General features: G+C 39.5%; 1 protein-coding gene across 1 annotated transcript in view; it reads left to right on the top strand.

Moving 5' to 3' along the window:
• Positions 1 to 598: 598 nt before the first annotated feature.
• si:dkey-21p1.3 (collagen alpha-1(I) chain) overlaps positions 599 to 14,141 on the top strand; it is a 37,084-nt gene continuing 23,541 nt past the window's right edge. The window contains exons 1-10 of the mRNA XM_050055268.1: positions 599 to 670; positions 3,094 to 3,195; positions 5,638 to 6,933; positions 7,633 to 7,686; positions 9,827 to 9,946; positions 11,554 to 11,607; positions 11,702 to 11,755; positions 13,078 to 13,185; positions 13,327 to 13,380; positions 13,627 to 13,680. Of these exons, the coding sequence (XP_049911225.1) occupies positions 632 to 670; positions 3,094 to 3,195; positions 5,638 to 6,933; positions 7,633 to 7,686; positions 9,827 to 9,946; positions 11,554 to 11,607; positions 11,702 to 11,755; positions 13,078 to 13,185; positions 13,327 to 13,380; positions 13,627 to 13,680 (1,935 nt within the window). The 5' untranslated portion in view covers positions 599 to 631. The remainder of the gene's footprint in view (positions 671 to 3,093; positions 3,196 to 5,637; positions 6,934 to 7,632; positions 7,687 to 9,826; positions 9,947 to 11,553; positions 11,608 to 11,701; positions 11,756 to 13,077; positions 13,186 to 13,326; positions 13,381 to 13,626; positions 13,681 to 14,141) is intronic.

The raw sequence follows: 14,141 nt of genomic DNA, 5'->3' as shown, positions 1-14,141 counted from the left end.
AGCAGAAAACCACAAGGTGCTCAGCAACTCAAAAGCAGGGAGCAAAACACTTCGCTCTCATCGAAGCCATTTACAAAAAGCCACCCCAGCTCCGTCTGATCGGGGCCTTCGTCTGCCTAAATTGTCCATTTCAACCGTCTCTGAGCTTGTTGTTTTGTCACTATTTTTTGGCAAAAAAGAAAAGAGTTTTTGTTCAGGAAATTCAATTTATATTTCATTATTATCCCTTGTTAAAAAAAAATCTTTTATAGGGAGCAACTAATTATATTGCGTAATGTTTAGGGCCGACTGTGGTGTTTGTTCACACTCTATTCCAACCTGCTGAGATTTTAGAGTTGGACCCTGAGGTGTCTGGCACTGTGCTGCCACAGGAAGCAGAGGGGATATGTACTGTATATATATGTGTGTGTGTGTGGATGTGTGTTTGTATGAGCCTTTGGCTGTACGACTTGGTCTGTTGGTTTCATCATCTCTCCTCCCTGAGCTGTAAACGTGTGGTCAGCCAGGCCAGCGCTGGGCTCAGTCCTCCAGGGAGGGGTATGTGTGTGTGTTTTTCAAGTTCAGCCCCTGAACTTCAGTGTGTAAGGCAGCTACAGTCAGAGGAGTCCAGCAGTTACCTTTATCAGAAGCCATGCAGGGTGCTGTGGTGGTGCTACTGCTTCTGAGCTGCGTAAGTCTGACTGTCCGTATCACTGGTTAAAATGTCACTGATGGATTCAGGTCAGATTTGTCAAACTTTCTGACTACTTGGGGTAAAACGTAGAGACAGGAAGATTAACTGTGTTGGTCTAGATTTTGAATGTCTGTATAAATTATAAGTGGAAAGAGCTAAAAATGTAATTTATTCAGCATTTAATTACATCAAGATGATTTGGAACTGTTGTCTTTGGAGCTTTATTTTTCTTACACTGTGGGAATTTGTGGTGAATTTAGATGCATCATCTTAAAAGCTTTGGAGTCACAGTTGTCTCTCTTATCTTCAACTCTTCTTTTACATTTAATGGGCTTTAAGCGGTTTTCTGTAAATGTAGGCATTACTAATGGCTGTGCACCAGTTTCATATGAGCTACGTGGTGTTACTACCAGAAGCTGAAATGTTTCTGCATCAGGTTTGGGGTTTTCTTACATGTGCATGTGAGAGGATAAGAGGCAGGAGAAGATTTTCACATCGACAAGTAAATCTCATAAAATGCAGAGTAGAAAATGTCACCATGGGAAACTGAAGAAAGAAGTATTTAACCTCAAACACTCATGTATCTGCACTTTAAGGAGTGATGCATGTATTTCCAAAGCAGTGGATAAACTTACCTAACATACTCAGTGCTACATGTTGACCACTTACAGCTTTTTTGTCATGACTGACTCACAGTCTGCTTAATATCTGCACCTGTTGTTATTTAAATTCAGACTTGGTCATTAAATCTTTTTTCATAATTTCATTACAAGCTAATTTATTTAGAATGTTATTTAGTCAGTCAGGAGTGTTCCTCTCGTACATCAGCAATGAGTCACAGTTACAATAGAGCCTGTTGCCTACATTTATTTTCTCCACTTCTTATTTTACCTCCACTTTCTCTGCATTAACAGGGCTAAATGAAATACCAGTTTTGCATGATCCATAGCGTTAAGAGTTGAAGCTAAGGAAAAAAAATTTTTGTAGTGGCGTTGTATGGTCAATGTCTTACATACAATAGATTGCAGTTGACACGCCCCTAGTTTGGAGTGCCATAATGTACTGTTATTGATGGGGGCAGCAAAACATATTTTAGCCATTTAAAAAAGGCACACCTAAAAAAAATCTATCATTGTTTAGGTATACACTATATTTAGGATATTTTCACTGCTTTACCTCTCTGTTAAGAAAGGATGGCAGGAGAAATACCTGCACACCAATTCATCTGAGCTGTACAGCCACAAAAAAAGGTTCACAGGCTGAGATCAATGCCAACTGAAACCTTTGCTGCTGTTTTTAATCACTTCCTATTATTTTTTGCACTTTGAGCACCCTTACTTTTGTGACATTTTTTGGCATTTATCTCAGCCTGTGAACCTTTTTTGTAGCTGTCCAGCTTAGTTGAATTGGTGTGCGGGTATTTCTCCTGCCATCCTTTCTTGGCTGTCCATTGTACGGCGCACCCAAGATAAACTTTTTTGTTGCCCTATGTAGGCACAATTTCACAGCAGCCCTAAGACTTTACCTCTGTGTCAGACAGCTGTTCTGACGGGGAATTGAAGCAGTTCATGGCATCAGTTCTCCATCTATGCTCTCTTCAAAGCCACCAGACTCCATTGACAAAAATAGTAATTTTGGCTTGCTGAGCACAGGAGCTGCTGGTTTACCACTGCCTCAGTCAGTTACTTAGTTTGTGTTATTGTATGACTTTGGTAAATCCAAATGAATTCTTTTAAATGCCAAAATCACACATTAACACAAACACAAAAACTGATCAAGCCAGAGGTAGACCAGCAGCAGCTCCTGTGTTTAGTAATGTTAAATCACTGTTTTTGTCAATGGGGTTTGGCGCTAAAGAGAGTGATATAACAGAAATTGCTGTCTGACTGTAAGGTACAGCAGTGTAAATATTCTAAATACAGCATACACTTAAACCAATATTGATTTTCTGTGATGGCTAAAATGTGTTTTTGTTGCTTACAACAGCAGTACATTGCTTAGCTTCCATGTTAGTCTCATGTCTGCTTTTCTAAACTGGGGGCAAATACACTGACTATGGATAAGTACCCCATACATTCCCTCTTCAAAAGATCTGAACTACTTTATGCTTCGCTTTATCATCATTTGAATTTAAATGTCTGTATTTGCATTCTGCATTTCAAGTTTCTGCATTTCAAGTTCAGTAAAACATTATAGAGATGTTATGCAACCTCTAAAGCTGTATGTGTAAGATTTGAATGTCCTCTGACCTCTGCGCTTCTTAGTGGGAGTATCAACAAAGACCTTTCAGCAGAGACTAATACACACTAACTACAGTCATAGAATTAAAACTCATTTCACTAAAGCTGTAAGCCACATTTTGGGCTAAAACTCTATAAGCTGGTCATGTTCTGTCTCCTGTGTGTCTGTGGTGTGTTCAGGGCACCATCCAGCAGATGATCTTTGTCTTAGGAGATCCTGTAGCAGCAGAGCAGCACTGTCAAGATCACAGCAGCACCTGCTCGGCTCTCACAAACACACAGGTACAAATAACACACTACATCCTGATGGCCTCTGTTTTATTGACATGTTTCCTTCTATGAGAACTTAACAGCCGAGCACAGAGCTACATCGAGCATAACAAACAATAAACAGTCCAATTAGGAATGGCTTGCTGTTGTGCAAATCCCAAATATCCTTTTTGTTGCTTTTAATGCATAATTAATAACCAAATCTACTATATTATAGATAAAGGCCTGGCACTTCCACATATGTGTTTTCAGTAATAATGGCTGATGAGACCTCTGGGGCCAGTGTTAAGATATTTCACATTGGTCTGTCGTGTTAGGTCAGTCTTATTTACTCTTAGTTTAATGCATATTTCACAGTTTCACAAAAGCAAAGGCTGACTTATTTTAAGCCTAACATGTTAGCCACTCTAAGACGAACACGGTTAGCACTGCATTGAGATTTGAGATGCTATGATCTTTTTTTGTGTTACAGTCTTTTGGGGAAATCATTTTCTGTCATGTTTTTTTTATTATGAAAAAGTCCAGGATTTGTGGCAAGTTGATCCTACTTAAAGGGACAGCTCACCCCAAAATCAAAAATACATATGTTTTCTTTTACCTGTAGTACTATTCATCAATCTAGATTGTTTTGGTGTGAGTTGCCAAATGTTGGAGATATCGGCCATTGAGAAGTCTGCCTTCTCTGGAATATGATGGAATTCGATGACACTCAGCTTGTGGTGCTCAAAGTGCCAAAAAACACATTCAAACAAATTCAGTAAACAGTAATGTTTATTTCCAAAAATCATGACCTGGATACTCAGACAATCCACAGACCTTGTTGTGTGGGGTTAACTGTATCTTTAGGGCAGTCAAGAATGAAACAGAATTGTACAACGAGTGAATTCAGACATCTATCTGAAGTCTGACTTTGATTTGAGCCACAGTCAATGTTTGACTTTATGAAACAAGTTAAAGTTAGGTGGAGCTATGGTAGGAATTATGTGAGGTCATCAAATTTCATGCAACAAAGCAAACAGGCAGTGAGGTATCAGTTAAGCTTAGTTTGTACACGCCCACACAGTCTCATTAGAGGAGGTCTAATTAGGCAAAATAAGTGAGTTGGTGAACTGAGTGTGTATAAGGCCTTTGATAATCTCCCAGCCCCACTCCATCACATCCATCATCCACTGTTTGCAGTTCTGAAGAGTAAGTTTGTTCGACCTGAGATGGTAGCGCTACTGTTTATTTATTGATGGCATGTTAGTGTGAATGTATGAGCCTTCAAAGTGTAAATCCACAGTACTGTACTGTACAGTACTGTCTGTCTGTCTGTCTGTCTGACTGTCTGGCTGTCTGTCTGTTTGTGGAAGCCACACAGGGAATGTTTGTCTCAGAGAGGTTTTCCATCATAAAATGTGATTTGCTTTGGACTCTAACTGCATGTTTTACTTGTGTGTGATTCCACCAAGTCTTTTTCTATGGGACTGTTTACGTTTCTGAACAGACTGTTTTCACTCCACCAAAGAGAGCTCAAAACTAAACTGTGCAATGGAAGCAACGGCTTGGTCTTTGTTCTTGTATGCAGTTTGTTTGTATCATATGCTTTGTGCATTAGTTAATATTATTACTTAACAGCTGTGGTTTATTTGTTTACTTATTGTCCAACAATGGACTAATCCATTCTTGCTTCCAGGGGTGTAGAATTTGGTAGGGACGGTAGGGACATGACCACATGAAAATATAACTACTGTTGCCTGTCAGTGTCTGTTCAATCACTGTATTTGCTGCAAAAGAAATGAACAGATCTAGTCCTCTACTATGAGTCCTAACCCAATTTTGCCAATGGGTTTGGCTAATGTGTGAGAGGCTGGAGCTACATCTGGTTGTAAGTGGCGCCAAAGCTCTGTCAACTACATGCATGTAGGATAAGTAAGGAAGACACCATCTTTATACTAACAGTTTACTTCTCGTATTATTTCAGAAAGAGGACGGTGCATTTCATTTTTCAATATGGGTTGATTACACCCCTTTGGCCCACATTTATTTTAAGTCGCATATCAGCATCATGGCTTTTGTGATTATAGCAAGATGGTCTCTTGTTTTATATTTTGAATTGTCACCTGGCGCCTGAATTTAGTGATTTCCTTTACACAAATTAAGACATTTCCACCATAAGTAGATGCAGAAAAGGCCCAAATTTGTGTATACAAGTCATCAGAATGCAGGGAATAAAGTGTTTGACGCTCAAAAATGCCTTAATATGACCTCCCCCTGATGTTTAAATGAAACCTATGCTTTTGCCTGCTTTGAAAGTATTCAGTAATGCTACATAGGAGAATGGAAATTACGGATCGGTGAGCAGGATTTACTGATAAATCTTGAATCTTCCTTCTCTCAGGTTACTGTTATTCTCACTAAAGACTGTAAAACAGAGACACAGGGTAATGTTTTCCTCCTATAAATCTTTTTAAGGATGTTGCAGCTATAGATGAGGTGACCACTCAGCCTGAGATCACAGTATCAGCCAGACCAGAAAATCCCACGCATGACACGACTCTACAGACTGCTCCCACTGAGCTGACATCCAGACTGGATCCAGTGAGCAGCACGTCCCCTCTGAAGTCACATCCTGATCCAGAGGATGCAGACACCAAAGCTGTAGTGAACACTGACACTGACACTCTGACTGTTGCCTCAACCAACAAAGAAAAGGTCAAACCAACAGCTGCGAGTGAGGAAGAAAATCAAGGTGGAGACACTGAGCCACAGCTTCCATCTCTGACTGGAAATGAACAGCTTTCTACTGTACAGCCTGACATATTAGAGACAGTGAAGGAGCCATGGAGCACAGAAGGAAGTATCACACCCTGGACTCCTTTTGTCCACACACTTCAAACCACTCAGTACAAGGAACAAGTTCATCCACCAACTCTTGCGGCAAAGGAGAGCTCCTGGACAAGTGATGCATCTGTCTTGGAAAGTGTTGCAACAGCCACTTCAGGCCTCAATGTTCATCTTGAAACCCCCACAGCTCCAAGTGTTTTATCAAGAGATACAGACACCGCAAGTACACAGGCATCTTTCTCTAATGGGCCACAGTTTGCTACGAGGTCTACTCTTATCTCAGGCCCCATCACAGAACCAGGGTTTGTCACTTCCAGCGTGTACCCTTCGATTGAAGGGGTGACAAAGGCATTGCCACTAGTCATTACACCTCCAGCTTCAGTAGACCCACCTGCTAAACTCTTAAGACAGACAAAAGAAAATGTAACTGAGGACTTTGCTGCACCTGAGAAAGATCCAACCCAAAACCTGACTGTTGCAACTCCCACATTACAAAGCGCAGAAGAACTAAGTACCAAGAAAATGGAGGATGAGATTGTTAATGTTTCAGCCAGTGAGATAAAAGAAAAAGAAGAAATGGATGACAGCTTGCAAACTGTTTCACCCAGAACAGAAACACCACCACAACAACGACTTCCAGGTGGAGTGCAGGAGAGTGGGATAGAGACTGATGAAGATGAGATGGATTTAGAGGAGGAGGAAGTGCACAGCCATGCAGAGATGGAGAAAGAAAGTTATGATGATGACACTGACATTTCTGAGGATTATAATCATTCCTCACCTGATCGGATCTCACATGTTGGCACTGAAGACTCCTCCATCCAATTAGAGACTGTACCTCCACTGCAGACTGTTAAAGCAGCCAATCAGCCGCCTGTATACACAGTCAGACATCACGGGGCAGGATTACGACCTGGGATCAGGGTAAGACTTGTTTACATTTACATGTGTAAATGTTCAAAATCAATAATCAAATCTAGATTTCACATTTGGAGTTATTTTTGTCGGTCAGGTCGTGGTATACTTTAAATGTCAGGGTTATTCAGAGTGATGTTATGAATGCATAAACAAACCGCATAGGAAATTTTTAATCACATTTGTGTGATATTCTCATCTCATCTTCTGTCATGACCTTGGATGAAATTGAGTTTGCGTGGAGCTGATTTGATGACTGAGATGGCAGCATATATCTGTGTCAATTCTAGCACCTAGACAGCCATGCAAGTGTGTGTGTGTGTGTGTGTGTTAGAAGGGAGGGGTTACTCTCTTCCCTGAAAGCCATTGTCACCCTCCTCTGGCTAAACTGGGGTACTGTAACTTTCCTGATATCTCTAAAGACTGTGTGTTTACACCAGAGGTTCAAAATCTCCCCTCAATACCCTCAACCAATACCACAAAAAACGATTAGAATAATCAGAATTCAGATATAATAAATCCTCGATATCTGCATTTCTGCTCTAGTTTCACTGCCCTCTGTCAGGGATAAGTGAAGTTCAAGTTTAACCTAAAACTTTAGCAATAAATCCTGATGGGTTGCTCTTGTATTTAGGTTACAGTAGCCTACATTATTTTTGATAGTGATGATTTTCCATGTCTAACTGCACCTCCTCACTCTTTCATCAGGGGTTGCAGGGTCCACCTGGGCTGACAGGACTACCAGGACCTAAAGGAGACAAAGTATGTGAATCAGGACATTTTTTTTGTATCAACAATTAATCAAAAGACTGTAACTTGAGTTGAATTGCTCATAGTGTTAATCAGATAGTATCCAATATACTGTCCAACCATGCAGCCCTAGTGTGCAGCTAGAAACTACTTTCAGCATGGTCTACATTATGTCATAGCTTTGGTTTACAGACACTTGTCTGCCCTGCAGTAGTGTAGACCAGTGATACAGGGGTGCTTGTACTGCAGGGGGTATTTCTGAAGTTTCAATGAAGATTGTACTATGGGTATCTCATATATGTTATAAACTTATCCAGACAATGCATGCATTTTATAATAATACATCACTCTTGGGTACATGGAAAAAATAGAGATTACAATTTGAACTTACAAATATAGGCTATCCTCATATAGTGTCAGCTACAGTAGCTGAACACTGCACAAAGGGCAGTAGTAGCTCAGTCCACAGGGACTTGGAGGCTTAGAAACTGGAGGTTCACTGGTTCATGTCCTTGTACGGACCAAGCATAGAGCGTGGGCTGGTAGCTGGAGAGGTGCCAGGGCACTGCCTTAGTGCCCCTGAGCACCTCAGGGTGCCTGTCCAAGACAGCCCCCTCACTCTGACATCTCTGCATTCAATGCATTTATAGGTCCAGTTTGTATATTTAGGGTCTGTGTGTATATGACAACAGAGTGAAAAAAATTGAATTTCGCCTCAGGGATTAATAAAGTATATCTTCTTCTTAAAAAACAGATAATTACAAATTTAAATTGTACACTAAGGGTAATGTATAGCTAAATGGTTAAAACAGTTATCTGTCAATAATAGATAAACAGTTGAATTAGCTCAAAGTGATAAATGGTTCACATTAGCTAACAGTAATGGATAATGTTACATGGCTAAAATGGATATCTTAAATTAATGGATAATCAGCTGAAATAATTTGATAAACATATTGGATAAATAGTTGGCAGACCAGCTGTTTGTGTTATAAAATAGCAAAGAAACGATGTTAAACAGTGGCAGTTAAAGAGCAGTAACGAGAAAGCTAAATACCCACACATTTTTTGCAGGAGTTGGTCAGTCAAACCAGATACTGTAAGAATAAAGTAGTAGAAGAAGAATATGGCAGTATGTTTGTGTTGCTCTGTGTCAGCTAGATGTGCATGTCACAAGCTTAACTGAAGTTAAAGGATATGTTACTCTCAGTGTTACTTTCCTGCAGCTTTGTGCTGAGTTCAGTGGGAACTCTACAGTTAACGTTAAACTAAACTGCATTTCAAACAGATTTAGAGACAATGTTTAATTTTTTTTATTTGATACGAATACATTTTTTATTAATAAATGTCACATTTATGCATTTTTATTGTCAATGAATTGAGTAATTAATTTAACTGTCGACCATCTTTCCACTTGCTTTCTTTATTCTATATTTTAGGTGTAATGAAGTAGCAGGTTAATTTTTCCACCCACACTCCCTCCATATCTTTGAGTTTGAGGTGGTGTGTTGTGTTTTGCACATATTAAGCCATTCTTCCATTGTAATTTCAGTGTTCAATTCCCTCTCCCAATTTTTGTCTTGATGTATGTAGCAGAGACAGCTTTACATTCTATTAGATTTTACTTAATTTAAGTTTAAATTGTGTTTCTGCATAACTTATGTCCAGTATCACCAATCACTGGATTACTGTATATGAGCCCTCACCTATCTACTTTGCTTAAACCAAACAAAACCATCAATCCCCTGTTTTCATATACGTGACTTGTGATAGTTTGTCACATAGTCAACAACCTCCACCCCTGATTAAACCTCAGATACAGCAACACCTCTGCAGTTTAATCTTCTGAGGGCATCACAATCAGATTCAATTTATTTCACACAGGTTTAAAGTCATCTTAAACTATCAACCTCAGCTCTAGAAGCTAAATGATGCAACAACAGCCCCAACAGCTTGATAGGCAGTTTATATCTGAAGGCTGTTTTGGTCAGCTCCTCCGGTCGTTCTGATGCCTAGTGATCAAAATTGGTTAAATGCAGCCTCGATTATCAGTTCAGATTTTTATCTCTGTCCATGTTGATCGATGCGTAAACAATATAATCTAGACTCATCCTGTTTTCTACATCAGTCATAGTGTTTTCTGTCCTCTCAGGGTTATCAAGGCGTTATGGGTAGGACCGGACGGACAGGATACAGAGGCCCTGTGGGTCCGCCTGGGATGCCTGCCATTGTTGTATTTAAAACCTCTGAAGAAGAGTGGGAGGTGTTCAAGGTAAACTGCTGTTGAAGCTCTGACCAAGTGACCACTCGCTCATTGGTGGTGCTACACACTAGTTTGGATTTACACTGAAAGTATGAATATGGAGATATGCAGTAAAATAGGTTATATTATGGCTGTTTTACTGGTTTTCACAAAAGTACTGATTTTGTCTGTATATTGAGCTCACAAAATAACAGACTTGTAGTATGAGTATATTATACCAGCATATAAATATCAGTCACAGTGTTACTCATGTAGTCATGTGTATATCGGTATAAATGTTTCGCATCCTTGACTCTTGCCACCTCTACATATTCCATGGTAAAAGATTTAATATACCACAAACCAGACAAAGGTCCTACATAGCAAATATTTTGATTTAGATTCACATTTAATGATAGAGAAATCCTTTTTTTATAAGCAAAATTACATTCCTCATGCTTGGATTATTCAGGATTCTCATGCTCATGGAAAACCTGGAAAAGTCACGGAATTTCACAAGCACATTTTCCAAACCTGGAGAAGTCACGGTAGTAGTAAAAATCATTAAAAGCTTTGGAAAAGTCTTGGACTTTGTTGTATGTACCATGGTCTTCCATTGATAAGTTTCCTCGTAGTGTAGCATAACAGCAAATTTATTTGCTGGAGATATCAATAAGATGTAGCTCTAACGTTTTCATGTGTGACATTTAGTTTACCATCACATACTTGTCTTCAATTTCTCCCTGCATTCTGTCTCTCCCTCCGTGTAACCAGTGAGCTGTCATTATAAATATTGGCAAGTAGGGCAAGTAAAAAAAAAAAAGGGTCCTTGAAAAGTTATAAAAAAGTTTTGAAATTTTGTCCATGAAAATGTGTGGGGACCGTGGTTACTGCTCTGAACGTTTGTTATGTTCAGTGCAGCTTGTTTGAGGACTATTTGTGGGATAAACAGGTTTACATTATAACAGGAATACTTTCTCTGTCATTCTCTTGCAGAAAAACAAGATCTATAAAATGCTGACTTTTTCCTGGCCGGTAGGTTGTTTGTTTACAAAAATTATTGCCCAGAAAATCCATTTTTTCCTTTCACTGATAAAAGTAGAGTTGCAATGGTATGAGATTTTTATGGTACGATAACAGTCTCAGAAAATATTGCGGTTTCATGGTATCATGGTATCTAAGAATTTATTTTATAATCAACCACAATGACCTGTAAAGGGATGAAAATGGAAGGGTTACTCTTGGATCGACAAATGTTTTATCACTACAATTGAAACTTGATACCATTTTGTTAATGGAAGTTTGTGTAAAAAGTCTCCCCTTAGAAAATAACTAAAATAAAGGGGAGATTCTCCATCTAGTTGCTTTTTTTCAGTATCATAGATAAGCAAAATATATACTGTATGATGACCGTCAACTTTTATTGCAGTATACCTTAAAACAAGTGTATCACTGCAACCCTAAATACAAGTTAGTCAAAATCCTGCACAGCAGCTCAGAACTCCAACAACATAATGTATCATAACTTTATTTACAGTGTAAATACAGTTTAGTGTAAAAAAAAATAAAATAAACATGTAGGACATGTTGTGACTGAATTGTAAGACAATGTGTTTTGTTTTTTTTTTAATCTCCAGAAACTTAGGGGGCCTCAGGGGCCTCCTGGACCTCTTGGAGATGACGGACCACTTGTAAGTACACAAAAGTGATTACTCGAGAAGGCAAAATTTAAACAGCTATCTGAAAGATTGTAAAATGACTCCTGTGGCAAATTTTGTATTCCAGGGGCCACCTGGAATACCTGGGAAGCAAGGACGAAAAGGAGTTCAAGGGAAAATCGTAGGTATCTCCACTTGATTTGCATCTTATCAGACTCTTTTTGCTAGTTTATGGGCTCACTTCATCATACACTACATTGATAAGGCTTATTTACACTTCTCTAAGTGTCAGACATTAAGAGAGGTAATGCTACATTACTTAGTCTCTGCTCTTCTTGCCATAAAAACTCTACACTGAACTCATAACTATGACTTTGATTGATATCTTATTGAGTTGCCTGATATATGTAGAACAGTATGGAGCAATATGTACAGGTTGTGATGATGTAATATGAAACTACAAAAGGCCAAAGCTTCTTAATGAACTGTATTTGTACTGTTCTGCTGATTAAGCAAACAGTTACCAAGGGTTGGTTGCTGCAGTGTTGCTAGGCAGTTGCTAGGGTGTTAGGTGTGGTTGCTTAGCATTTCAAGAGAGTTGATGGGATGTATGGAAGGAATCATTGCAGTAAGGACAACAATCACAGCTGGCAATTGATTTCAGTTGGGGAGATAAGCGAATTCGCTAAACTTGTTTTTTTCTGTTTTCATTTTCGGCCCTAACTGCAACATTTAAAGAAATATCATGGTTAATAATTACAGGTTTCCGACCTGCCTGACGTTTCTGCTGTGCTTATTTTATGTATTGTGTTACCTTGCTGGTGTCTTTGATAAACCAAATCTACCAACTAGGGAGCTAAGCAATGTATTACTATGGACAGAGGCAGCAGCAAAATGTATGTTAGCCACCCTAAAAAGACCCACCTTAAAATAATCTATTAGTTTAAGTGCACACTATATGTGGAATTTTTTCACAGCTTTATATACAAACTGATTGAGGCGGCAGTACCTCCCATGTTAGTAGAATCTGGTGGCTGTGAGATAATGGCTTCAACTCCCCATTGGAAATCGATGCCGAAGTAAAGCGGTGGAAAATACTCTAAATATGGTGTACACCTAAACTGATATTGTTTTTTTTTAGATAGGCCTTTTTTTTTAGGTGGCTATAAACCAACAAATTGAGGTAGCATTTGCTTAGTGCCCCTTGATTTCATGTCCATAAAGCGTGTTCTACCTCTACAAAGTTATTGTAAACAAACATTTTAATTCGGTCTATGAAGGTGGTTGTTATGGTGGATTAAGTAACTGCATTTGTGACTTACTGTGAGGTCGTTCCTCAGGTATTGAGGTGTGTTGCCATGTCATAATTAAGTGGTTGCTCAGGATAGTTGCTGGAATACCTGGATGTATTAGCTGGTAATTGTAGGAATTCTGGGTGAGAAGTTTTTCCTCAGTAAAAGTTGTCATGAGACCAGGGCAACTGCATCTTGTGTTGTACCTCAGGGCAAACCTGGACCACAGGGTCTGCCAGGCCCCCAAGGCCGACCTGGGAGAGATGGGACCCCAGGAAAGGACAGTGATCCAGGCCCTCCAGGCTTACCTGGAGAACAGGTAAAACCACTGACAGATATATAAAATATATGTGTATTTTAGTAGTTGTAATGCTGTCAAACAGGCCTTTAATACCTTGTTATATGTAGTTTTCATCCATACGTGTAAGGGCAGTTGCGTTCTTTGTGCTTGTCGCTATAGGGTCCCCAAGGCTACAGAGGAGAGAAGGGCAGCAAAGGGGAGCTGGGTGAGTGGGTAAGAGTGGCCTGGACTTTTAATGTTATGGGGACTGAAATTATGGATACATGCATATCTATGTATCTATCTCGCCTACCATACTATCATACTATTTTAGTTGCTCATACTAACTTGTCAGATTGTTAACAGCGGGTATTTCAGGAGTGTTGGTATTTTTGTTCTTTACTAAATTTGTCACTATGTTGCTGGACTGGAGCATTTTATTTAAATTTGTTTGTCAAACCACTTTCTCTCTGTCTTTAGGGTTATGATGGGGAGGCTGGACCGCAGGGAGACAGAGGACAAAAAGGAGATAAGGTCAGATTCATCATTCACTACATACACACATCTCTGTCAGTAGTAGAGGGCTGCTATATGTGTTTCTGATTTTCCTGTCTTTGCTGTAACCAGGGAAATAAAGGAGTCAGAGGCGTTGTTGGTGTCCCTGGCTATATAGTAAGTATGGATGACTTTATGATTCAAATTGAAACTTAAATTTATACAGCACCTTTGGCACATCATGCCACAATGACACATTCACACACCCATTCATACACTGGTAGTACCATCCAAGGTGCTGCCTGCTCATCAGATAAATGCACCCACTCACAATCACACACTGATAACACAGCAAGATAATGAACCTTGCAGTTATCAGTAGCAGTTTGGGGTTCATTATCTTGCCCAGGGACACTTCGATATGGAGGACTGAGCCTCAGCCGCTGACAAACCCCTCGTGGCATCATCATCATGATAAAATCACTGTAAAGTGCAAATTC

Source organism: Epinephelus moara, chromosome 10, assembly GCF_006386435.1.
Source record: "Epinephelus moara isolate mb chromosome 10, YSFRI_EMoa_1.0, whole genome shotgun sequence".
NCBI lineage: Eukaryota > Metazoa > Chordata > Actinopteri > Perciformes > Serranidae > Epinephelus > Epinephelus moara.
The sequence above is the reverse complement of the archived record's forward strand: the minus strand, read 5'-3'. Positions and strand labels throughout refer to the sequence as shown.